General features: G+C 44.3%; 1 protein-coding gene across 3 annotated transcripts; it reads left to right on the top strand.

Moving 5' to 3' along the window:
- The first annotated feature begins 10,889 nt into the window (after positions 1–10,889).
- On the top strand, positions 10,890–26,996 carry LOC133492909 (uncharacterized). Of its 3 annotated transcripts, none has more exons than XR_009792790.1 (4): positions 10,890–17,398; positions 17,547–17,643; positions 17,723–25,481; positions 26,270–26,996. XR_009792790.1 is itself a non-coding variant. In XM_061805744.1 (4 exons), the coding sequence occupies exons 2-4, from the start codon at positions 16,447–16,449 to the stop codon at positions 17,892–17,894; spliced, it is 1,221 nt and encodes a 406-aa protein (XP_061661728.1). In that variant the 5' UTR covers positions 10,890–14,727; positions 14,878–16,446; the 3' UTR covers positions 17,895–26,996. The 3 variants fall into 3 exon arrangements, 2 of the variants coding, with proteins under 2 accessions (XP_061661728.1, XP_061661726.1); XM_061805744.1 differs by having other exon boundaries at positions 10,890–14,727; positions 14,878–17,398; positions 17,723–26,996; XM_061805742.1 differs by having other exon boundaries at positions 17,723–26,996.
- Positions 26,997–27,568: the final 572 nt, after the last annotated feature.

The raw sequence follows: 27,568 nt of genomic DNA, 5'->3' as shown, positions 1-27,568 counted from the left end.
AGGCGATTTGCAGAGCTGTGGGAACTATAGAGGAATATAGTTGATGAGCTACACAATGAAGTTATGGGAAGGAGTCGGTTCTCTCGATGATGGGCTCAGCACGCCAGAACCGTCCTGGGTCAACCCGGCCTGGCCAACGATGGTCAAACCCTCCGAGCAATCGCTACGCCGTTTTTTGGCCAGTGGATGGCCTAACCCGGCAGGGCTTCTCCGTATGATCCTCGTTATGGCCGGAGATATCCACCCAAATCCGCGGCCATGGACCTGCCCGATGTGCTGCCAGCCTGGGCCACACCTCCATCCAATGCGTTTCCTGCTCCACCTCAAATGGTCAAACTTAAAATTGACCAAGGACTCGGACGACTTCCAAGGTCCATGCTGCGCCAATCCACCACCGATCGCACTCACATTGGTGCAACTCAATCTCACCCCTGCCTTGCTTAGAATGATCCAACTTGACTGCAACAGCATCTTCAACGAACTCCACGACATTGTTCATTTCGCCCAAAAACACGACGTCGTCATCATCGCCCTGCAGGAAACGAAGCTACCAGACCAATCGAAACTGACTCAATGGGACAACTTCACCATCGATTGCCATGATCGCCCACGAGATGGTGGTCATTCATAAGTCGATCCAATGCAGAGTTTGGAACAACCCTGGCAATGATCTGTATCTCGAGACGCTCGGGATCACTGTGCGCGTCGGACGCGAAGGCATTGACATGATTCCTCCTTCCTCCTCGTGTCCACCTGGGTAGGTTACCAACATCAGCTCACTCCTGGTCGGGGACGACAACTGCTGCTCTAAATGCCCGTAGCATTGCATGGCACTCGATCATCGGTAATGATGGCAGTGGCGAATTTGTGTTCGAATCAATCAAACAATCGGACCTCAGGATCCTAAACGAGCCCCACGCAACCCGTGTAACTGCCACCTGACAGAGTTCGCTTGATGTCACTCTTGGCAGTCCCTCCCTCCTGGCGTCTATCTCATGGAGCGTAACGGCTCTTGGATCCGATCACCTACCCATCCTGGTCACCAGGACCGTGAATACGTAAAATCACCCGCAGAAGCACATTTATCAACTTCAAAAAGGCCAGGTGGGCCGACCTTACCACCTACGTCGAAGACGAGGTAGCCAAGCTACCACCACCTGCCTCTGTCATCGAGGCCGAAGAAACTTCCAAGCCATCATCAACACAGCGTTGAAACATTATATGCCCCGTGGCAGGATCAAAAACATCAAGCCATGCGAAAACAAGGCGATATTGTTCCACGGCTCAGTGTGCCACGATAACACAAAGTGAGCTGACAAACTAGCCAAACAGTTCGTTGAGTGGCCTGCCCATCCCACCTGGCTACAGCCGTACCTCTTGCATGGAACCAAGCGTGTTCTGCCGAACCGCCATCGTTCACACCCGAACAGGTAAGCACTGCCATATGGAATCTCAAGGCCTCCCAAGCGCTTGGCCCCAACCAGAAATCAGATATGGAGCTCAAACACCTTGAGGCGATTATCTGCACTTACCTTGCTGGTCAGTCAAATGTGATCCCAGCCATTTGGAAAAGAGGGCGAATAGTGGCTCTACCAAAACCTGGAAAGCCACCAGACGGAGGCACATCATACCCCCCGATCACGGGACTATCCCTGGTCGCAAAACGACTGGAATCCCTCCTCCTGCATACATTGGTGGAACCCGTATTGTTGGCCGATCATCAACACGGATTCAGGAAACATCAAAAAACGTCGGCTATCATCAACGGCTTCAACTGCAATAAACCATGCAAATGAACAGTGGTGGTGGCCATTGACCTATCCAAGGCGTTCGACGTCGTCAACATCACCCAACTCACCAACGACCTTCTTGGCACCATGCTACCAGACCATATCAAGCGATCATTGTACTCATACCTTCGTGAACGGTTGTCTTTCCTAGAGTTCAGAAACTGTTGCTCACGCTCCCGGTGTCTCCGAATGGGTGTGCCTCAGAGTGGGGTTCTATCCCCACTCCTGTTCAATCTATATATGTAAAAAAAATCCCTCGCCGTCTGCCGACGTCGCTCTAATGTCGTATGCCGACGAGATCTTGATCTACGCATCCGACAGCAACATCAATGGCACCTCTAAGTGTGTGAACAAGTACCTTGACACCGTACGTAAATTCCTGGTCGAAGATGAACTCCGTCTGTGAGTTGAAAAAAGTATGGCCACTCTGTTCATCACGTTCTCTTGCAAATTTCGGACGAACCTACCAATCAAAATCAATAACCTGCCGATCCAAACTGTCAACCGCCTAAAAATACTAGGCGTTGTACTGGACACCATGCTCACCTTCAGTCCTCACGCTGAGTACACGGCCAAAGCGTGTGAACCAACGAACCACCATACTCAAGGCCAGTTCCGGCTCAAACTGGGGCCTCAGTGCTGAGACGCTCACCGTGATGGACAAAGCCATCGGAAGGTCCGTCCTCAACTATGGCGCTCCAGTGTGGTCAACCCTCACTCAAGCCATCGCACTGGAAGGAGGTCCAAACTCAGCAGAACACCGCTCTCTGAGTCACCACCGGCTGCCTGGCCATGGCTAATGAGGACCACCTGCATCATGAGATCAAAATCCTTCCGGTGAATCTACACAATGAACGACTCACTTGGCAGTATCTACTACGTTGCCAACTACCCACGCACCCGTGCCATCAGGGGTCAAACGAACCACGCCTACTTCCCCGCAAATACCATCAAGACAAAAACATCCCCACCGACACAGTGTTTGACGAACAAGTCTACCAAGACGAGCTACGTAGGCTTCATCGAACGGCGGTTGAAGACGCGGTGGCCGGCTACAAACCGGTTGTCATCCTTGGTGGCTACCTAGCCCCCGAGGTGGACAAAACTAAAACTAGAGGGGCCTATAATTCTACAAAATGCTGGGAATGAATTGAAATTAACCACATACCCATAAAAACTACATTTTCAACATCATTTTTCATTTAGAGTTAGCTTCTCTTGGCTACTGGCATATATGTGAAAACCGCAGATACACACAATTTTGCTTAAATAACACACTGAGAGAGTTTATCATCAATATCATGTAGACCATTATGTGGCCAAACTGAATGCATGCATTCACAACTACTAGTAGGAGCATTTGCACCAGCAGGCCTGCATATAAATAAAGATGAGTATGTTCCCCTTCCCACCCTAGGGATTGCTACAGAAACCACTGAAAATACAGCAGATGCAATAGCAGTTGACTTTAAGCTTCTAGATGTTGCATCTGGACATACAGCAGAGGAACTCTACAAAGCTGTAGATGTTCACATGACTGACTCCACTGCTCACAACAAAGGTGTGGTGCCTGCACTGCCAATTAAGTTCAACCGAGATGAAACAGCTGAACAAATCTTTTGTGATAGTGACACAACACTTGGATTTGATCGTGGTATGTGAAAAGTTGTCAACAGTATTGAGGATAAGATGGGAATGCAAAATCTATTCAAAGAAAAGATACAGTCACCATGCCAAATGTCTCCTGGGCACTGAGTCTCTGGACCAGACAACATTCAAAAACCATGGAACTACTATAAGGATTTCAAAGTCTTCATTCAGCATAAAGCCAAGCCAACTCATCTATTTCTAATGAAGGATGCCCGTTTTGGTGCACTTTCAAAAGCATGTGCTATCATGTGCCATCACTGGGATGATTTCACAAGCTTCCTGAGTAACCATGAGTACATTACCAACAAGCTAGCCTGCCTTGTTCGAGATGCGTTAGCTCTTGAACATGTCAAAGTGGTTGTTGCTGTTGTTGCTGCCTTTGGCTTGCACCTTTTGCGCCATTTCATGCAAAGACTATTTCAAGCAAAGCAACACATACAAGCCTTGCAGAATTCTTTGCATCACTCCACAGTGATCTTCAGAACACAGAAGTTGATGAAGAATTCTTTTCTTTTCAGCAACCTACTTTCAGTGGAATTTCTCATATTCTCTTTTCTGCAGTCAAGGTAAACTACAAGCTTGATGTAGTCGAATCTGTCAAAGAGATGACAACTACACATCCCTAAGAATGTGTATCTTTGGCAAACAGAATTCTTCCCTAAATAGCTGATGTCCTTGGCATGCAGAGGGGCAAATATGACTTTGGAGGATATGAGAAAGAATATCCAGTGTTTGAACAGGCCCAGAATATCGACAAGGCTCCTGTTCACAACTTGCAGTTGGAAAGGCAGTGTGGAGATACAGATCAGCGGCTAAAAAAGAAGCCTAGTTTGGACACTGTATCTCGTGGCAATAAACTATCAGTTTATAAAGCTGAGTAAAGACTTGCGCCAAAAAGATGTTTCAAGTGATTTCCGTAAAATGGGCCCAGTGGTCAAGATTATGGATAATATTACAGCAGACGGGAACAAACGCCAGCAGGATCTTAGAGCTGCAGGGCTTAGTAAGAAGGAAGCTAATCTGGTGCACGTTGAGAACAGAAAACTAAATATTTTGGACAGACTGAAGGATTAAGGCGGAGCATTCACAGGAGCTGAACATGTTGATGAGTACCTTTAGAATACAGCAGATGACCTAAAGACAAAGACCAAAAGAATGAAAGACGAAGTAACGTATGCCAGAGATACCTCAGTGTCACTACCCAGAACAAGCCATGTCTTCAGGATGTTCCACACTGAAGGTTGAAAGCGGAAGATGTTGACTCCTGAACAGTTTGGTGAGAATCTTAAGGTTCTGTTAGGACCAAGGACAGACCTACAGTTACACTGGTAGACTTTTGTTTGGCCATCGAGCAACTTCCCTGACACTATATCCAATAAGTGAATGTGAATAGCCTGACATGTGTCAGACATACAAGGATGCACACTGAATAATTCTACAAAATAACGATTTAAAGGATATAGTCATGTATTTCATAAAATGAAAGTAGCCGCAAGAAGCAAAATGGCAGAGAGAAATAACATTTAGATATCTTCTTTATGTACAATAAAGGTTTATTTAAACTAATTTGTGGGTGTTTGTCTTCCAAAAAGGCATTTATAGCCTCCCCCCACTAAAACCGATCTTCCGCGGGCCACATCATCCAAATTGTCGCAACTCCACTCCAGACGAAGCCGCATGCTCAATGACTATATGCCTCCTATCGACAATACCATCGTCAACCTCTGCCCGAAATGTGGACAGGCCCCTCACAATACACACCACATCTTCAACTGTGCAGCGGCACCCACTATGCTGACCATAATGGACTTGTGGAAATACCCCAAGCAAGTGGCTGCATTCCTGGAACTAGAAGTCGACTGATGAATGCGATTGCCTGGCGACAACAACAACGTGGGAAGGAGTAGTGGAGGCTTGACTTGGGACAGAAGTAAGTATCTGTGACCAACAGTATGGTTTCATGCCTAGAAAGAGAACCACAAATGCATTATTTGCTTTAATGTAGCTCCTTCTGAACTTCTCTACCAGCATCCTTGTGTCTTTGTGGTTCTAGAAAAAGCCTATGACAGAGTACCAAGAGAGGAACTTTTGTACCGTATGCATACGTCTGGTGTGGTGGAGAAATCTGTTAGCATAGTACAGGACATGTACGAGGGCAGCAGAACAGTGGTGAGGTGTGCCATAGGTGTGACAGAAGAATTTAAGGTGGAGGTGGGCGTGCATCAGGGATCAGCTCTGAGCCCCTTCCTATTTGCTGAGGTCATGGATAGGCTGGCAGATGAGTTTAGACTGGAATCCCCTTGGACTTTGATGTTCGCAGATGACATTGTGATTATGCAGTGAAAGCAGGGAGCAGGCGGAGGAACAATTAGAAAGATTGAAGCATGCACTGGAAAGGAGAGGAATGAAGGGAAGTAAAACAGAATATATGTGTGTGAATGAGAAGGATTGAGGGGGAAGAGTGAGGCTCCAGGGAGAATAGATAGTGAGGGTGGATGACTTCAAATACTTGGAGTCAACAAATCCAGAGCAATGGTGAGTGTGGTAAGGAAGAGAAGAAACGGGTTCAAGCAGGTTGGAATAGCTGGCGGAAGGTGTCTGGTGTGTTATGTTACAGAAGAGTCTCTGCTCGGATGAAGAGCAAAGTTTATAAAACAGTGGTGCGGCCAGCCATGATGTATGGATTAAAGACAGTGGCACTGAAGAGACAACGGGAAGCAGACATGGAGGTGGCAGAAATGAAGATGTTGTGGTTCTCTCTAGGAGTGAGATTCATTTTAAGGACAGCTAAGCTTGGATTTTTTTTGGAGACAAGGTTCGGGAGAGCAGACTTTGATGGTTTGGACATGTGCAGAGGTGAGAGAGTGAATATTTTGGTAGAAGGGTGCTGAGGATGGAGCTGCCAGGCAAAAGAGCGAGAGGAAGACCAAATAGAAGGTTGATGGATGTTGTGAAGGAACATATGAGGGCAGTTAGTGTTGTAGAGGAAGATGCAGGAGTTAGGCTTTGATGGAAAGAGATGACACGCTGTGGCGACCCCTAATGGGACAAGCTGAAAGAAAAAGAAGAAGTTATGTCATGTGTAGTGTTTTTTATTGAGGACTCTTTTTGATCACGTGTGAGGTGACCATGTTGACGACACTGTGGTCTCCTCCACATGTTGTGTCTTTTTAAGGCCTCTTTAAACTTGCGTGTGCGGCGACCGCGCCAACATCACTGTGGCTCTTCTGTATGTAGTTTGCCTTTATACTACAACACAACCCAGGCACACAGTTTTGAAAATATACTGCAGTTCTTTTAGCACAAAGTTTCAGACACTCTTCCACGATCGCCATTGTTGTTGCTTTGTTCCTTGTTTCAGAAAAGAAAGTAAAAACGGCTACTGGAAATGATCAAAATGTGCCAAGGAAACTCGATGCTTGTCGTACTAGCCAATACCAGTGACACCTCTGACTTGGAAATGAACTGCAGCACATTTTTTAAATTGAGCACATGGGTTGTACTGGAATATGAAGGCAAACTCCACATGGGAGAGGTGCAGTGACTTTAGCACGGTCTCAGCACGCACAACTATAAAGAGGCCTTGACAATTTTAAATATTAAGCCTGTTCTATATTAATGATTGCAAATCTTTGTGTGTGGTCAAGATTGAGTTCGTCCAAGCGATGGATTCTGAGATGCCCATGTTATTATGAATTATCTGAATTTCTGTGCTAAAAGTTTTGGTGTTTTATTTATAACATGTCTGACATCCCATTAGTTTGAAGGTTCCCACTTGTACAGTTTCCACATTTTGCATTCAGGGAACTCTCATAGTTTACAGTATGAATAGAAACTGCGAAGTCTACAAAAGGCTGTCAAACTAAACAAACGTGAAGACTTTAGAAGGCATTCACAATAAGCTAAATTACACGGCTACTGTGGCTGACACCGGACTAAATTACAGTTATTTAACTATTAGATGATCGATGATATACGTATTCACAACTCATTCGACAACTTTAAGGAGCATTAACTGCCCTTACTGTCTAAAAGTAACCGGCTAACGAAGGCTACCAGCGGTGACCTCACAACTAGCATGCCAATAACATCTAACATTCACTTGAGGGTTGATCCCCGTTGACTCCCAACTTTTGGTAGTTAGTGTTGTCTTCTGTGCAAGCACATTATACCTAGTTTTACTTCCTGACACTTAAAAGTTAACAGAAAAGAATTTTTAAATATTCATCAAAGAACAGTAGGAAACAAGATGTATCGCATTTTCAGGTGTAACGTTGATTATTTCATCTGTTTACTCACACAGCCAACCCAACAGATAGGTGGCAATGCAACGGAAACTTACATGAGCGTCTTTAGCGTGCTGCAGACTGCTACAATGGCTGCTTCTCCTTGTTCTCTCTTAATCCCTGCAATCCACTCATAAGAGAGTTCCACCTTGAAACAATAAAAAATAATGCAATTATATTGCTATATTGCTTGATATCTGAAACAGATTCAAAGAGTTGAAACACCTCAAAAGACAAAATGTACTTTTTTTTCAAAAGGCTTCAGGAGCTGGAGTTTGCAATGTTCCTCAATTATTTCTGCAGCTGCGGTGGCTGTGCTGCTCTTGTTCCAGAGAGCCTAGCACTTTGCAGCGATGAGAGAGCCTAGCACTTTGCAGCGATGAGCGCAAGAGCTTCATGTAAACCTTGTCTTCATTTGCTGTTTTGACATCAACTGTTCTTCTTCTTCTTCTTTTCCTTTCGGCTTGTCCCGTTAGGGGTCGCCACAGCGTGTCATCTTTTGCCATCTTAGCCTATCTCCTGCATCTTCCTCTCGAACCCCAACTGCCCTCATGTCTTCCCTCACCACATCCATAAACCTTCTCTTTGGTCTTCCTCTCGCCCTTTTGCCTGGGAGCTCCATCCTCAGCATCCTTCTACCAATATACTCACTCTCTCGCCTCTGAACATGTCCAAACCATCGACGTCTGCTCTCTCGAATCTTGTCTCCAAAACATCCAGCTTTGGCCGTCCCTCTAATGAGCTCATTTCTAATCCTATCCAACCTGCTCACTCCGAGCGAGAACCTCAACATCTTCATTTCTGCCACCTCCAGTTCAGCTTCCTGTTGTTTCTTCAGTGCCACCGTCTCTAATCCGTACATCATGGCCGGCCTCACCACTGTTTTGTAAACTTTGCCCTTCATCCTAGCAGAGACTCTTCTGTCACATAACACACCAGACACCTTTCGCCAGCTGTTCCAACCTGCTTGGACCCGTTTCTTCACTTCCTGACCACACTCTCCATTGCTCTGTATTGTTGACCCCAAGTATTTGAAGTCGTCCACCCTCGCTATCTCTTCTCCCTGTAGCCTCACTCTTCCCCCTCTACTTTTCTCATTCACGCACATATATTCTGTTTTACTTCGGCTAATCTTCATTCCTCTCCTTTCCAGTGCATGTCTCCATCTTTCCAATTGTTCCTCTGCGTGCTCCCTGCTTTCACTGCATATGACAATATCATCTGCGAACATCATGGTCCAAGGGGATTCCAGTCTAACCTCATCTGTCAGCCTATCCATTATCACTGCAAACAGGAAGGGGCTCAGAGCTGATCCCTGATGCAGTCCCACCTCCACCTTAAATTCCTCTGTCACACCTAAGGCACACTTCACCACTGTTCTGCTGCCATCATACATGTCCTGTACTATTTTAACATACTTCTCTGCCACACCAGACTTACGCATGCAGTACCACAGTTCCTCTCTTGGTACTCTGTCATAGGCTTTCTCTAGATCCACAAAGACACAATGTAGCTCCTTCTGACCTTCTCTGTACTTTTCCACGAGCATCCTCAAGGCAAATAATGCATCTGTGGTACTCTTTCTAGGCATGAAACCATACTGTTGCTCGCAGATACTTACTTCTGTCCTGAATCTAGCCTCCACTACTCTTTCCCATAACTTCATTGTGTGGCTCATCAACTTTATTCCTCTATAGTTCCCACAGCTCTGAACATCCCCTTTGTTCTTAAAAATGGGAACTAGAACACTTTTCCTCCATTCTTCAGGCATCTTTTCGCCCGCTAGTATTCTGTTGAATAAGTTGGTCAAAAACTCCACAGCCATCTCTCCAAATTGCTTCCATACCTCTACCGGTATGTCATCAGGACCAACTGCCTTTCCATTTTTCATCCTTTGTAGTGCCTTTCTGACTTCCCCCTTAGTAATCATTTCCACTTCCTGGTCCTTCACTCTTGCCTCTTCAACTCTTCCTTCTCTCTCATTTTCTTCATTCATCAACTTCTCAAAGTATTCTTTCCATCTATTTAGTACACTACCGGCACCAGTCAACACATTTCCATCTCTATCCTTAATCACCCTTACCTGCTGCACATCCTTCCCATCTCTATCCCTCTGTCTGGCCAACCTGTAGAGATCCTTTTCTCCTTCTTTCGTGTCCAACCTGGTGTACATGTCTTCATATGCCTCTTGTTTAGCCTTTGCCTTTTAGCCTTTACCACCTCTACATCTTGCCCTACGTCGCATCTCGATGTACTCCTTTCGCCTCTCCTCAGTCCTCTCAGTATCCCACTTCTTCTTCGCTAATCTCTTTCCTTGTATGACTCCCTGTATTTTGGGGTTCCACCACCAAGTCTCCTTCTCCCCTTTCCTACCAGATGACACACCAAGTACTCTCCTGCCTGTCTCTCTGATCACCTTGGCTGTCGTCGTCCAGTCTTCTGGGAGCTTCGGTTGTCCATCGAGAGCCTGTCTCACCTCTTTCCGGAAGGCCGCACGACATTCTTCCTTTCTCAGCTTCCACCACATGGTTCTCTGCTCTACCTTTGTCTTCTTAATCTTCCTACCCACCACCAGAATCATCCTACATACTACCATCCTATGCTGTCGAGCTACACTCTCCCCTACCACTACTTTACAGTCAGTAACCTCCTTCAGATTACATCGTCTGCACAAAATATAATCTACCTGCGTGGTTCTACCTCCGCTCTTGTAGGTCACTATATGTTCCTCCCTCTTCTGGAAATAAGTGTTCACTACAGCCATCTCCATCCTTTTTGCAAAGTCCACCACCATCTGCCCTTCAAAGTTCCTTTCCTGGATGCCGTACTTACCCATCACTTCTTCATCGCCCCTGTTTCCTTTACCAATATGTCCATTACAATCTGCACCAATCACAACTCTCTCGCTGTCTGGGATGCTCAGAACTACTTCATCTAGTTCCTTCCAGAATTTCTCTTTCAACTCTAGGTCACATCCTACCTGTGGTGCATAGCCGCTAACCACATTATACATAACACCCTCAATTTCAAATTTTAGTCTCATCACTCGATCTGATACTCTTTTTACCTCCAAGACATTCTTAGCCAGCTCTTCCTTTAAAATAACCCCTACTCCATTTCTCTTCCCATCTACTCCGTGGTAGAATAATTTAAACCCTGCTCCCAAACTTCTAGCCTTACTACCTTTCCACCTGCTCTCTTGGATGCACAGAATATCAACCTTTCTCCTAATCATCATGTCAACCAACTCCTGTGCTTTTCCTGTCATAGTCCCAACATTCAAAGTCCCTACACTCAGTTGTAGGCTCTGTGCATTCCTCTTTTTCTTCTGACGCTGGATCCGGTTTCCTCCTCTTCTTTGTCTTCGACCCACAGTAGCTGAATTTCCACCGACGCCCTGTAGGTTAGCAGTGCCGGGGGCGGGCGTTGTTAACCCGGGCCACGACCGATCCGGTATGGGATTCTTTAGATGAACGCTCATATTTGTTTGGCACAGTTTTTACGCCGGATGCCCTTCCTGACGCAACCCTCTGCATTTATCCGGGCTTGGGACCGGCCTACAGATTGCACTGGTTTGTGCCCCCATAGGGCTGCATTGACATCAACTGTTACCACCTCGTATTAACAAAGGAGGATGCATGTTCAAACTTGCATGTGGTCCCCGGATTACCATTTGCACTCAATGCATAAACTCAAACAATTACCCACCAGGTTTAAAAGATAACAGGCACAATGATGGTGCTTTGGCAGTTGTTATTCAATCTATCTCTTCTCCTTCCACTTCTTTTCTAAAATAAAATATGAACGTGAATTCAAGGTTGTTTTTTTATGATATCCCAAAAACTTCATCAAAATCAGATTTAATGGCCCAGTATCTAACAACACACAAGGAGTTTGTCTCTGACAGTCAGTGCCGCTGACATTCATGGTGAATCCTGAGAAGAACAAACAAACTAACGAGAACCATAGAAACTATTCCTTATAAGACTCAAAGTTGTGCAAAGATGCAGTGTCTGTCACGGCCCATCGATGCGGAGGGAGGACCCAAATGCAGGACTCGGGAGACGCAAAGGTAATTCGGGAAAAACGTTTACTGTTCCAAGGTCGGGGATCAGGCAGGCAGTCAGGCGCAGCAGTGGTAGTCAGGACGTCGGATGTAGAGAGAAGGGCCGCGGGAGGGCAGGAGTCGGTACACGGGAGATCGATCAAAGAAGGCAGGAGTGTCAAAGGAGTCAGGCTTACGGGGTCGGTCAGAGAACAGGAGGAGGTCGGTACACATGGGTTCACGATCAGAGATACGGGAGTGCAGGAACGGGGCATGAGTTGCAACGATGTGGCGAAGGACCAGTCGTCCCAAGGGTCCTATATATACTGGGTGTCATTAGAGTTCATGAGGCGCAGGTGTGTATCTACTGATTGGCTGGAAGCCAGGAGCTTGACAGTGTCTTCTAGCATTTAGAGCAGTTGGAGTGCGTCAATGCTCTACCTTATTTCACAAGCCTACATAAAACATGCACCTGATTCATTTGGCTCTATTCTAAGTGGTTCTGACTTGTCAATTTTATTATCAGTGACACCATAGAGTCAGAAGGCTTTCAGAAAGTTGGACCCACTGTCTGTCATCTTGCAAACAATTTTGTCTCCAATGCTGAACCCTAAAAAGACAGGTGCAAAAGTCAGATTTAAAGTTAAAGGCAACGTAAGGAATGAATGCCAATTCAACAAAAACTTCATATGTTCAAACTGGATTGTACTCAAGTAAAGTCTACTCACAGTCTATATACAGGTGAAGGTGATTGGCAGCCCCAACCCGGTAACGTGAGATAGTATCTGCATGACATGACGGATCCCTGTAATGTGAGTGATATGGAATCTGTACTTCAGTGTATTTTCTTGCAGGTCCCTCAGTCGTGGGTTAGGGTTTGCACCAAAGTTTCTATCACCGAACACCTTGAGAAGAGGTCTGTGATCGACTGCAATCATCAGATCGGGGCAGCCCAGAACAAAATGACAATTTTTTTTGAGGGCATCCAGCACAGCCAGTGCCTCTCCTTCAATGGGGGCATACCTTGATTCAGCCAGTGAAGTGAAGTGGCTACCCACTCGTGTGACTTTCCAGCTGAGGCAGCAGCAGAATGGCTTGCTTTATGTGCATGCGCAAGGTTTCTGAAGTAGCCAGAAGCCAATGCCATTTTTGCTGAAGTCTGTTGCAAGGCATGTTGGCTTCCCTTTGTTGAATATTTCCACACCCTTTCCAGGATTATGATGGTCTTGGTTTCTTCAAAGAGGTCGTCCATATGTTCATTCCACGTGAACGGTGTGTCGGGTTGTAGCAGAGTGCGAAAGGGTTGCATTCTCTCTGGTGATGCAAAAGCATATGCTACTTGGTTTACAAGTCCAAACCAGCTTCACACGTCGGTTTTAGGAATCCCTTGATTGCCTTGAGAACCTGTAGGCATGGACGAACAGTTGTGGGAGTGATTCAAAGCCTGCTAAATTGACGGTTTCTTTGGCAAACCGTTTCAGTTTCACATCATTGTGTCGTCAATGACCTTTGTTTTGTTGTCAATGCCACGAACTATTTCATCAAATCGCCTGGTGTATGCGTCTCCAGATGCTATGTAACTCTGAGGACACACCCGATACCTGTACTGGGCGTGATGAAGATTATCAGGTGCCTGTCCTTTGGGTCGAGTGCGAACCTATGGTAGCCGTTCCAGGCATCAAGCGCTTTTACTTGTGTTCCATGGGACCATGTGGGCTTGGTGGAATAGCGATTTGGGGTTATGTGTCTCTCTTGTCGCATAGCGATTCAAAGCTTGGAAGTCAACAGTCCGCCGAGGTTTACCAGATTGTGTAAACGACCATTCGATGATACCATGAAACTGGGCTTCCGATTGGGACAGGCTCTATAACACCAAGGTGAACATCCTGATCAAGGCCAGTGTTAGGTTTATCACTTAATTTGCTGGATTAATTGCATAAATAACGGACAAGAAGTCGTCTTTCTTCAGATTAGGAGGACGTGAGAGACAGGCCAGTTACAGTCTCCAAACACGTTCTGACCCAGCCTCTCACATACTCTTTTTTTTTTTTTTATATTACAAAACACACAAGGTCAAAAGGAGGGGTGAACAGATGAAATGAACAAAGGTACAGTTTTTGGTGATCATGTGGCAAATTCTTTGGTTATGATGGAGTTGTCCTTGGCCACTTCTAGGAAGATACTGTTGTATCTGTGTGTAGGAGCTCGTCCTGCAAACAAGACTCTTCAAAGCAAGGATGATACTTTGCTTTGTTGCAAGTTCATAATAAATATATGATAACTCTTAACATTTCCCCCGTTTATTATGTATTTGCACAAAGTCTTAGATCGTCTAGCAACTTGTACACTTCTTCTAACTTCTTTTAGCAACAAAGGATATTATATTGCATAAAGGGTTATGTAAATACTTTTTTGCTTGAAATATATTATGCGGATGCTGCGCGGGGCTTTGCTATATAATAAAAGAAAAAGCATTGCATATGAAGCGAAGGTTGGCGGCCAACTTGTTTGTGTTAAAGTGTTGTGTAACAGGAAAGAGAAAAACCACAGGTAAAGCAGCTGGGCAGAACTGCGAGGGTGAAAAGTGCAAAACAACTCTACAGCGCATCAACTGACAGACAACATCTGCAAGTGCGGTCAGGCTTCGTACAAAGAACCAGAAGATAGCCGCCGCACCTTGAGTCAAAACACCCAGATGGGAGGAGGACGGAGTCAGCCAATTAATATGCATTTTGATTTAGGAAAATGAATATTCATGATGTGTTTCTATATAACTGGGCAACCCGGATGAGTGTGTTGTCTCTTGATGGTCACAAGGACACAGGTGCTTTGGTGTGAGGGACCTGGGACCCAGACGTCTGTATTAGCTTTTGTTGTTAGGAATAAAACTTCGGGTGATTTGATCCAATTGGTCTCTGATCTTCTCTCTGACAGAACGGACACGCCAAATTGTTAGGTACGTGAGTAGGAGGTAGACAGAGGTCGTGAATGTTTAATCTTTGGAGTTAGATTAAAGAAGTGAAATCCTAACAATTTCATGGTGACCCCGATGTGATGTCAGGAGAAGGTTAGTGACAGGAGTTGTGGTTTATGTTTAACACATCAGGCAGTGTCTGGGACACTGTTTCTTGGAAGGAACTCAAAGATACCCTCAACACTGAAACCTGACTGGACACAACACCTCCTCTAACGACCGGTCGACAAAAGGTAAGCAGAATACCTGTTACTATTTCTTGAAATTCTGCAAGTTAAATATTGTTGGAAGGAGGAAAGTTGTGAAAGTCGGGAGTCGGTGGTTTGAGGGTAGAAAATAGATAAACAAGTCTGTGACCTGAAAAGGGTCAAGGACCCGAATAAGAGAGGTCAGGGACCTTAATGATAAACAAGTCTGGGACTTGAAAAGGGTCAGGGATCCGAATAAGAGAGGTCAGGGACCTTAATGATAAACAAGTCTGGGACTTGAAAAGGATCAGGGATCCGAATAAGAGAGGTCTGGGACCTCAATGAATAAAGTCATAGTGATGACTGTGTCGATACACACAGGGTGTGAAGAGAAAAATTCTTGAGGGGAGTTTTATCTGTGTAAAGTGGTGTGTATAGCCCCTTCTGTGAGAGATCAGATTGGACAACAAGGGTTGAAAAGAGGATAAATTGTCAATATGACTGATGAAATGAATGGTGGGAGAGAGAGGAATGAGTGAGATTGAGGATATGTATGTGAAGTTGGAAGCGCAAATTGTGAGTGGTATTGAGAAAAAGCAAATTAAGAAGGCGAGAATGAGACAGAAAAGTTTTTGCCAAGTTACAAAGTGATCAATTGTTTAGAGGTTTGAAACAGGCTGGAACATGGAAAGGCTGGCGAGACAGTTACAAAAAAAGGAAGTAGTGGCAATGAGAGAAAAAGAGAGTTTGGAGGATGAACAGGCCAGTGCAGGGTGGGGTCAGCGTAAGTTGTTAAAAGAACAAGTGGCAGAAAAGGAACAAGAAAGGAGGTCATTCCACAATTTAGCTACGGCGGCCACGGCTTTGGCAGCAGTGGAGGAGGTTAAAAGAAAGGAGAAAGAGAAAGCAGAACAGGGAGAATATGAATACCAAGGAATTTACCCATCCTTGCCGGCTGCTAAACAACCCACGGCACCCGACTCACATGAAACACTTGCACCACCCCCATACGTGGAGAAAGGTACTATGGCTCCTGCGGTGACTCTGGTTGGATGAATGGTGATGGATATAGAAGGAGAAGGGGAGAGAGTTGATCCGGGGATCGTCCAGCTGATTTCAGAAGCAATGAACAAGGAAAGGAAAAGGAAAAAAGAGGGGGTCACGTCTGAGTTGATGACGTCAACCCCACCGACGCGGTTGGCAGACACAGATGAGGAAGAGCGCAAGAGAGTGAGACAAGAGAATGAGTGACGGAAGCAAATTGTTGAGAGGGAGAAAAGAGGCAGCGATGTTAAAGGTGACGGAACAAGTGAGACAGCAGGGAAAGGAGAAAGGACAGGGGAGGTTTAGAGACAGTAGTGGAGTAGTGAAGAAGATGAAAGTGAGGTAAGTCGGCAGAGAAGAATGGTGAGGCTTGTAAATCAGGATATGAGAAGGAAAGTGAGAGAAGAAGGAAAGAACAGGCACCCTATGCGTTGAGTGAAAGGCAGGAGAAGAAAGGAAAAGGGGGTCAATGTACCCCATGGTGATTACTCGAGAGAGACAGCAGTATGAACCAATGGTGTTGCGGGATGTCACAGGGATAATGGATAAAATGCCTCCCTTGCATAGGGGAGGAAAGGTGTGGTTGAGCAAATTTTTGGCATTGATGAGTGGGCAAAGTTGTACTTTGGGTGATTTGAGACAAATACTGGCAGGATCGTGCTCTCTGGTGCAGCTGCAGGCAATTGAGGAGGCGGCAGGCACGGCTGATTTGGGGAGGGAGACCCCTCTCCCACGTGTGGCGGGACAGTTGTTTGAGCAAATAAAAATCACATTTCCACAACCCACTGATTTGGCACCAACTATGTTTCCGTGCGACATCAAAATGTCACCAGCGCAACATTATGTAACATGTGTCGAAAGTTGGATTGGGGCAACAGGTCGACATCCAGCCCTGTCAGCCGAGGTGGAGGTCCTGTTCTGGATGGCGATCGTTGATGGACTTCTGCAGGAGGTGAAGAAGCACCTTAAGTCAGATCCGGATATACTGGTATGTGCGGAGGCGCGGTTCAAACCTCATCTGGTTCACCACTGGAGAGCGTTTTGTGAGACCCAGGTTAAAGTAGACAGCGAGGGTGAGGCCCTGTCCAAACAATTGATAAAATTGCAATTGGCTAAAATCCATGGGGAAGCAAAACAAAGCAAAGTACAGAAAAGAGAGATGCAAATGGTGCAGGGTCCTCAGGTGCAGGGTCCTCAGGTGCAGGGGCGTGGACGTCCGGTATTCCGGTGTGGACTTCGGGGAAGAGGAAGGAGCATGCTGGGTCTCATGATGAGACCACAGTACCAACCGCAATTGCGTGACGCCTGTTTCATCTGCGGGGCACCAGACCACTGGGCCAGAGAGTGTCCTCAACAGCAACAACAAGGCAGGAGGCCACCACAAGGACCAGGAGGAGTGCCTTTTTTTTCTGGAAAAATAGGTGCGTTTCAGGGAGAGTCTGGACATTCAATTACCCCTGTAGTAACTAATGACTCAATAACTGGCTTTATGCCGTCTAATGCATCTGGTTTTACTGGATATTGTTTCATAAATAGCCTATATTCTGTTTTTTGGTCTAATTTGTACAGGTTGCGCTCCCCTAATGAGTCCCACATCTGATAGTCCTATTGACCATATGCATTCTTGGGCTTCTTTCAAAAATGTTTCCTCTTCCTCTGTTAAGAGGTAAGAGTTGATACCGCGTCACTTTTGATGAAGGTGACGACTTGCACTAACCTGTACTTTTCAAATTTTCCTCGTCTAGTTTCCAATCAGTTCCTGTTTGGTCTCTTTTGATGAAACCTCACAACCACTCCGAGTGTGTGTCATATGGTTTAAACAGTGACACATGTGGCAACATTAAGCATCTGTCTTTCAAGGCCTGTGGGAGTCTGACTCTTGTGGCTGCTGCCCCCAGATTATCTGTGTGCAGATAATCAATTTTTTTATTTTTTTCTTCTTTTTTCTAGAGTATATTTTTTGAGTTCTTTTTCGTAATGAAAATTTGGGCCTGGAATTTTTTCTTTTGTACCACATTGTTACATTAAGAAAGTCTTCATTCATTTTATCCTGTTGTTCTGTTAGGAAATGTTCTGCTTGCTGTAGTAGTGTCTTTCCCATAAAAGTTGTAGCTTGTCTGTTTCTTTTCATCTTCCAGAATGTTCTCCACAAGGAGGGCATGATTAACACATGTGTCAGTAGTCAGGCCAATGTAATGTTTGTTTACCCAGCTGTAATTTGTGTCTTTTTAACCTGCATGGAGGGCATGTCAACTGCTGCTATTCTCCATCTTCCTGCAGGCCACTGTAAATCTTGAATACAGTTGTCATTCTCACTCTGTATTCCTCAAAAGGCTCATCATCTTTTGTTTTTCTCCTCCTATTTTAGTGTAATTTGCTCTATGTCTAAAACGCTGGGTTGCGCTCTGAATTTTCAAAATTTCCATATCTTTTACATAGTGATTCATGTCGGCTTTGTGTGAAGTGTTATCTTCCACAGCCTTTTTTAACATCACCCATAGTCCAAATCTTATCCACTGAAATAGTCAGGTCTGCGCCACTTTGTGTGTCGGGGTTGATTACTTGGGTCCTTGGTTACAAGTCGCCTAACTTGGTGATAAGTTGGTCATTTGGGCAGCAGTCTGCGCGGGAGATAGTAGTCCTCCCAGTCCTTTCGACCATTTCAAGTCAGTTCCGTCTGATTGTCATTCTGTGTGGTGGTGTAAGTCAGGGTAAGGGGTATGGCTGGTTTTCTCTATTCATTATCTTGTTCTTTCCTTTTTATGCCTCCTTCCTCTCTTGTAACCACCATTAGGTATCATCATACACGTTTTAGTAATGTCACATTTATTTCTCCAATCTATGTAATTTTTCATCTGAATTATTTTTTGCAAATTAAGCTGGCCAGCCGAATTGTATTTTATCTATTTATGTAAATATTTTAGCTTATCTGGGCTTTGTGCTTTGACAAATTTCCAATCCTTGCAAGTTAAGTTGTCCCTTTCCTTTTGTTTACTAATATTTTTCCCCATTTTGCGAATTTGAAGCCAACACAATACACCTAGTGTGTACTATGGGTGGCGTTTTTGTATTAGACAGGGTGACTGTTAAATACTCTTGCTTGGTATTCCACCGGCTTCTACAGAGAAGGGTGGAGGAATCTTGCCTTTGCTTCCAAACAATTTGTTACTTCCTATCCTGTCTCTCAAACACTCATTTACACAATCACACACGGTTTATACTGCAGTTTTATTACATGTTATTTTATACAGACTGTATTTTCTTTACCTTGGGATTTAAGTATGTACACGGGTCCGACCTCGTTACATGGAATTTAACTGTAACCTATACAGACGACTCCACCATCATTACGGTCCACGGAATTTAAGTGCACACGAGTCTGCCCTCGTTTATTACCTTTGAATGTACAGACAAGTCAGCCCTCGTTACTTTACCGAATTTAACTGTGACCGATACAGGCAAGTCCGCCATCGTTACACGGAATTTAACTGAAACCTATACAGGTGAGTCCGCCCTCGTTACGCGGGATTTAACTGTACTTCCTACACGTTACCTTCGTGTAGACTGTGACGCACCTTCGCGCAGATTTCCTGTCGACAATCACTCCTTTTATACCTCATAAGAAAATTGTTCTGACCAAGATGTCTTCTTGTTAGTTGGAGTTCCGTCAACCCTCAGATCCCAGTTAGAGATTTCGAGGACCAGTCCCTTAACGGGTCTGTGTTGCTGTGGCCACGGTCTTCCTGGAAATCGACTCTGAAGCTGGGATCCTCAGGTATCTTGGAATCCGGCTCGAAGGGCCAAGAAAAAGTTAGCTTTTTCACCTAACTTGGTGGATTAATTGCACAAATAACGGACAAGAAGTCATCTTTCCTCTGATCAGGAGGATGTGACGTATAACAGGCCAGTTACAGTCTCCAAACATGATCTGAACCACCCTCTCACATACTCTTTTTTTTTTTTAAATTATTATTATTTGAAAACACTCGAGGTCAAAAGGACGGGGTGAGCAGATGAAATGAACAAAGGTACAGTTTTTGGTGATGATGTGGCACATTCTTTGGTTATGATGGAGTTGTCCTTGGCCACTTCTCGGAAGATACTGTTGCATCTGTGTGTCCTGTGAACAAGACTCTTCGAAGCAAGGATGATATTCTGGCTTTGTTGCAAGTCCATAATGAATATATTAACGATAACACTAACAGCCGCTTTTCGTCTGTTTTTACCAATGGACAGGTACTGGGATCGATATGTGGTGTGCTACAGGTGTGGCATCGGTGTCTACAATAAGTTTCATGGGAGGTCCGGACATCATGGGCAGATTTTGATGTTCACAGATGTTGAATGTGCTACTTTTATAGTCGTCTAACAGCCATTGCTCTTGTTTTTTTCTGTTCTCTTCAGTGGCTGGAAAGGGAAGGGATGTAGAGAGAGCGAGTAGGGTTTGGCGGAGAGGATAGTGGCAACAGTCTTCATCAGGGCTATTATCAGTGTCACTGTGTGGGGCAGAAGAGTCTGCTACGATAGCGAGGGTGGACGACTTCAAATATTTAGGGTCAACAATCCAGGCCAATGGTGAGTGTGGTAAGGAAGTGAAGAAACGGGTCCAAGCAGGTTGGAACAGCTGGCGAAAGGTGTCTGGTGTGTTATGTGACAGAAGAGTCTCTGCTAGGATGAAGGGCAAAGTTTAAAAAACAGTGGTGAGGCCGGCCATGATGTACGGATTAGAGAACTGGAGGTGGCAGAAAGGAAGATGTTGAGGTTCTCGCTCGGAGTGAGCAGGTTGGATAGGATTAGAAATGAGCTCATTAGAGGGACAGCCAAAGTTAGATGTTTTGCTGACAAGGTTTGAGAGAGCAGACTTCGATGGTTTGGACATGTTCAGAGGCGAGAGAGTGAGTATATTGGTGGTAGGGTGCTGAGGATGGACCTGCCAGGCAAAAGGGCGAGAGGAAGACCAAAGAGAAGGTTTATGGATGTGGTGAGGGAAGACATGAGGGCAGTTGGGGTTCGAGAGGAAGATGCAGGAGATAGGCTAAGATGGTAAAAGATGACACGCTGTGGCGACCCCTAACAAGCCGAAAGGAAAAGAAGAAGAAGAAGAAGAAGATAACATATAATGCCTAGATCCCTACAGGCCTTCATGGATAGGAAGAATTTGTCTGTTGATCAGGAAATATGCACAATCTGATGTGTTGTTTTTTGCTGCATAGATTGTGTAAAGCCAGTGATGTGTAGGATTAGGGTGCCTGTGATTCCAATTGTGGCCTGGTTTGCGGCCCTCATCTACATTGAGGTGGGGATGAGGTGGGAGGTGTTCAAACCTAGCTGATGCAGGGAGGAAGTGCCAGCAAGACACGATTGGCAGCCTGTGTCTGCGACTGCCAGTATGGAAGCAATTCCAGTGAGACTGCGCAGAATGCATTCAATTCCCAAGTTTTTGGCATCTGATGGGAGGGCCTGAATCTTGATAGTCGGTTGAGGTCCGGATGCACGCTTTTCCCACGTCGCACAGGGAATCATACACATGGTGGTCTAGTATGAGTGTGTTGGCCAGTTGTTCAATTACGCAGAAGGCCTTGAAGACCGCCGTTGCAGAGTTATTTTGATTGGTGTGCAGCCTCTGTCTTGGTTTATGACGGTTGTGGGATTGGGATTGATTCGTCTGTGCGAACGCTTCCCGCTTTCTTTGGCCTCAATGGTTTCATCGATGGACATCTTTTGATTGGCCTGGCCAAGCACGTTGAGATGGAGATCATCATCTGCAAGGCCGAATATGAGGGTGTCTCTGATCATTTGATCGCGATATGATAGGTGGGATCCACACTCGTATGAGATGTACTGACACACATTTGCTTGGCCTTTAATGCGTGCAGGGAAGGTTCTCGCTGGTTCATCTCTGTCCTGCCTCATTTGTTGAAGTCGTAGTCGGGCCACCATCACATTCTCGGCTTGGACTGCCAGGGCCTTGATGTGGCCAAGAAGAGTGGTCTCATATGATACGAGGTTGTTGAAGCTTCTGGATAGATCTTTGCAGAGGGCCTCATCGCAGCATTCGAGGAGTTGGAAGATGATGTCTTGGCCAGCGAGGCGTGTGGCTTGTTTATATTCTGACAATCGTTGGGTGAAATATGTCCGTTCTTCATTTGTTCTAGATGCAGAGACGGGTGTTTCACCTTCTCAGGTTTGGCCCCTGTGGCTTTGGGCGCTATTGTAGGGACATGAGCTGGATGAGCGGTCCACTGGTGAATGTGGAGGAATTTGAGAAGAACTTCAGGAGCTGTGGTTGAGGGCTATGTGATTTCACATTGTTGTGCTGGACATCTGATGTCAGTCATGTTGATTCTGTTTAGATAACTATATGAAAGTCTTTGTCTCAGAACTCAAGGGCTTTATTTCTTCAACAATACAGAATCACACTTGACCTAGGGACCTGTAAATACATAACATATAACAACAGTTTAATATCCTCTAGATCAATGGTCCCCAACCTTTTTATCACCACGGACTGGTCAATGCTTGACAAATTTTACCGCGGACTGGGGTGGCAGGGTGGTGGGGTTGGCATGGGGGTACATACGTTAGATTGTTTGTATTGAATATCGTTTGTTTTGACAATTGAATATAATAAACATTATCATACAGTAAATAATAATGATGAAATAAATAAAATAATAAAAAATAGATTTGTAAAAATAAAGAAAAGGAACGAGCAATTCCACAATTCCCTCTCTTTCATCGCTCTATATCTACACAACAGTTATCTTTTTTAAAAAATGATTAAACACTCAGTTTTTCAAGAGATTAAATAAATTGTTCAGTTTGAACCATCTCCTCTCCCCTCTTCCTCATTTCACTCTGTTGACGACCACAACATTCTGACTGGTCTCTATAACAACGTTTAAAGATGCCTTCAAAATAAGATAGATACGCCACAAAATGAATTTGAGGTGCATGAAAATTTTAACTCACCATAACGGTAACACTTGAGCTTGTTTCTCTGCAATGAGATGGTCCCATCTGCAATTCATGGGAGATAATGACACCTGAAATGTGTTGCTTTATGTCCAGTTTATTCCGTTGTATTGTTTTGGTTGCTGTCAGTCCAGAAAATTCCGCTTCACACAGATAAGATGCTGGAAATGGCAACAGGCTTTTCTGTGCTTTGGTGGCGATCTCCGGGTATTCTGCCATGACTTTAATGCAGGACATGGGCAGAATGGTTGTCTTGAAAATATCTTTAAAGCCTCTGTGTTTTGTGATCTCCAGCAGTTGATCATCTTGTTGCACAGACATGCTGAATTCACCTTGTTTATTGATAAATGGGCCACAGATCCATCCCTTGACAGTTTGCAGGTCCTTTTTGGTTGGGAAGTAGTGCTCAACTCTTTTAATAGCAAAGACAGGTGATTGTGCACCAGCTGGGAGAATGAATGTTCTGCCAGTGGCGACTTCATTTCTGAGACAAATCTTTGCAGCGACTCTTGTAATTCAAACACTATTGCGAACAATTTCGCTCTAGTTATTTCTTCTATTTCTCTACTTATTTCTATGTTTAAGAGAAGACGAGTGTACTCCGCGTCCAAAAAGCTCCTCAAAAAGTCGTGAGTTAAGGATGTGTCCTTTGATGTTGTTAATAACTTTCTTTTTTGGAAGTTGTAGGGTCTTCTTTTGTCTCTTCACTGAGCCTTTTCCCCTTCGAAAATAAATTTTCCAAGGACGTGTTTTTTTTTTTTACCCATTTTGCTAGGTTGTGGGGGTAAATTTTGGCGCTGAAATGACCGAGATGTAACCAAGAGAATCTGGTCATTTTTCAAAATAAAAGATTGTTCATACTTGGATAGTGAATACAACGTAACTAATTGATTATTTCTTCGGCGGCCCGGTACCAATTGATCCATGGACCGGTACCGGTCCGCCACCCAGGGGTTGGGTACCACTGCTCTAGATACTACTTTGAAGTGTATGACATATGTAGTTGACTTGGAAAGTACAGGCTACATGGGCGACCAGAACTAGAAAAAGATTCATGTGCAGATATTAACCAAATTTGCCAACAGTTGCTGCTGTATGAAAAAGAAAAACTTACTGACATCATAGATGTGGTTTATCAAATAGGAATGGAGAAAAATGACCCGAATAATCACAGTATCTTTATCCAGTTTATCTCTCGTCCACTCAAGGATGGACTGTGTTAATCAACAAGGAACAATACCCTTCTACGATCAAAGGGACTCCATGTTACTGAGGACCTGACGAAGAAGGATCAAGAAAACAGGGAACAACTGTGGACCAAGATTAAAAAACTTTGAGATGAGGGGAATATGGCCTACGTTGTGGGTGGAAGAGGATTTATCAATAGTTCAGAAATTCACATTTAGACATGAGAGATGATTGTTTATCCCAAGAGGACCATTAGTTTAGTGTTCTGTTTTCTCAGATCCATTGTAAATTTAAATCTCCTGAATTTTCTATTGGAGAAAATTTGTACTCACGATTTTTCTCTTCAGATAAGGTTTCAATAATTCAGTATTATGGCTTTGAAAAAAGGAGGGGGAAAACTATGCAGTAATAATGATTCTCAAAATTTTGTGATAAGGGGAAAAAGTAGGACTAAGCATAAAGTACAGTGTGCCCTGGCCCATTTGTGGTTCACTGTTCGCGGCCTCAGATATTCACGGATTTTGTTCTTTTTTTCCCCTATTTACTGTATTTTCATGTACTTTCACAATCATAAAGGGTCTTAAGTCCTCTTCTAAATAGATGAGGCGCCACATTAGACATGGTGCCTTACAATGTGGTCCACATTATGTGACACTGAATTCCAAAATTTGCAAATATTGTTGTGTAACTTGTCCACCACCTAAACACACTGCTTACACTGTGAGCATGCATGCCAGCGTGTGTTTTAGAGTTTATGAAAGCTACCATATGATGGCGCTCACAAGCAAGTGGGGCACAATTGCATCACATACCCCATACGCTGCCTGTATAGGCAGGTCATGACTGATAATGTTGTACACACTTACAATGTCACATATGGACGTTCTTCATGCCGCACTAGCATTCCACAGAGCCCGCTGGGAGCATGTAAATAGCATTTAAAGTGCATGGTTTTGTCAATTATTTTGTGAGTCATTCTTTTGTTTTATTTTCTAGTTATGCTATTATTTGCTGTGGTGTGATAATTTTAGTTTTGCTGTAACACCGTGAGCGTGTACAAAATCGTCAGTAATCACATGCCTACAGAGATGGTGCACGTGACGTCACTGTTTTCACGGCGCCATATTGCCAATCAAACAAAGCTGCATAGTGAGTTGAACTAGAGCAGCAGATTATTCGCAATGCCTGAGACCTATTGTGATGCTGGTTGTCAGTTTAGACGAGACAGTTCTTCAAATAAATCATTCTATGGAATACCAGAAAAGATCAATGGATTTTGGCAATCAAACGGGAAGGATGGTGCCTAACGAAATACTCATGCCTGTGCAGCAATCATTTCAGGTAGGAATTATTCTTCTCAAACTCAAATTATCAAAAGCATTTATAATTCCAAGTTGACTCATTTGAGAGCAAAGCGTATTTAAAAACAAAAAAAATCTGTCATAGAGAGGTTTTACAGAGGCAGTAATCCATGTACGGAGGAGATGGCTCCCTGTCCTAATTTTTTTTCCCAATCATGTTTAATGAATGTGAGTTTGGGAAAAACCAGGGGTCATTTATTTAAATATTGGTATTTGTATTGAAAAAATCTCAGAGGGTCCATCACTAAGTGGGATTTATTCCTGATTGCGAACAGATCCAGAAACGAAGTATTTGTATGCGTCCAGACTTTTATACGCTTTCAAACTCTCCTGTGTAAACCTCAATGACGTATTCACCAGATACATGTGTATATGCAATTGTCCAAGACAAGTGGAAGCGAATTAACAGTCAAATTTCTTATCGGCGAAAACATCAACTTCAGCATTAAATATGGATCTTCTATGCCAAGTGTTCATGTACACTTTGTAAATGTTTAACGCAATCGGACTGTCATGCTCCTGGCATCCTGCCCAGGCTGGGCGTGGCCAGCCAATTAGTCAGCACACACCTGCACCTTGTTTTGGCTAATTACACCCGGTACTTATAGGACCCGGTGACGACTTGTCCTCCGCCAGATCGTTGCGATTCATGTCCCGTATCTCTGATCGTATTTCCGTGTGTACCGACCTCCGCCTGTCCTCCAACCAACCCCGTAAGCCTGACCCCCTTGATACTCCTGCCTGCTTTGATCGTTCTCCCGTGTACAGACTCCTGCCTGCCCGCTGACCTGCTCTCTACTACCGCTGCTGCATCTGACTGCCTGCCAAATCCCCGACCGTGGAACAATAAACATTTTTCCTGAATTATCTCTGCGTCTACCGTGTACTCCTGCATTTGGGTCCTGCCTCCGTTCGGATGGGTCGTGACACGGACAGAACTATATATATATATATACACACACACGCACACCCACATACATACACACACGCACAGCCACTCATACTATAAGACATTTTTGTTTCGTTTCAACGGAATTAACTTTCAACTATGTGTTCTTTAACTGGAAATATGGCGACATAAACAAAAATCATGTGATTTTATGACATATTCAGGCAGCGTGTGGGGCAATTTAAACTTCATCTGCTTACTGAAGTGTGTCTTCTGCTCATATTTAGTCATGACTGTATAACTCATGTTTGAAGCATGCCAACTCATCAGATAAATGAATCTTGCTGAAATGTTTACTAGAGACCAGGACGTAGGAATATGCCCGTTATTACCAGATAGATTTGGTTTAGTCATTATGATTGCCGATATTTTGTGATGCTCTTTGCTTTATGAAGCAATTCTCATGTGATGCTCTTTGTTTTCCTTTCAAACTTTTGTGATGTGGACCCTTCTGATAGTATAAGAATGCTGCAAGTCCTTTGTATCTTTGCACTTCTGATCTGCTACAGCCATTGTCTGTCACTCATTTGTGCCCATTCTGTAAGTAAAAACTTCGAAGAAACTGTTCATCATCTCCAGCCTGTATTTGGATAACCAACATTCTCACTACTCGAAACTAAACGAACATGCGGGGAGCAAAAAAGCGTCCTCCAACATTACAGATGCAATTGTTCTTCACTCTCCAGTGATAGGCCTTGTGTGGTTGTGTACACACACGCACACGCATGAACACACACACACTACAATATGTGTTGGCATGCATACTGGCAGGTGACCAGTGTGTATTAATACTTCATCCATTATTTGTGAATTTTTTAATAGCGTGGGAACACTGTAAATATTACCTCATTGTGATAATGTACTGATCTTGATAATCTAACTCTACACTTAACTATCGTAAGGTTTGCTTGAAGCACTATCACTAAGTTTATTACTACCAATATAAATCTGTTTATCTCTTCTTTCACTTATTGCTAGGGGCTTACGAAACAATCCTAAATGCAAAGCCTTATTTGTTTTGCCAAAGAATTCAAAATCCACTTGATTTACTGACAACAGACTCATTCTACATCATATGAGGCAAATTTTTCACAATGGGGTACCAGTATCTGGTACTC

Source organism: Syngnathoides biaculeatus, chromosome 19 (genome assembly GCF_019802595.1).
Source record: "Syngnathoides biaculeatus isolate LvHL_M chromosome 19, ASM1980259v1, whole genome shotgun sequence".
Lineage (NCBI taxonomy): Eukaryota > Metazoa > Chordata > Actinopteri > Syngnathiformes > Syngnathidae > Syngnathoides > Syngnathoides biaculeatus.
Note: the sequence above shows the minus strand (reverse complement) of the source record. Positions and strands in the feature narration are given on the sequence as shown.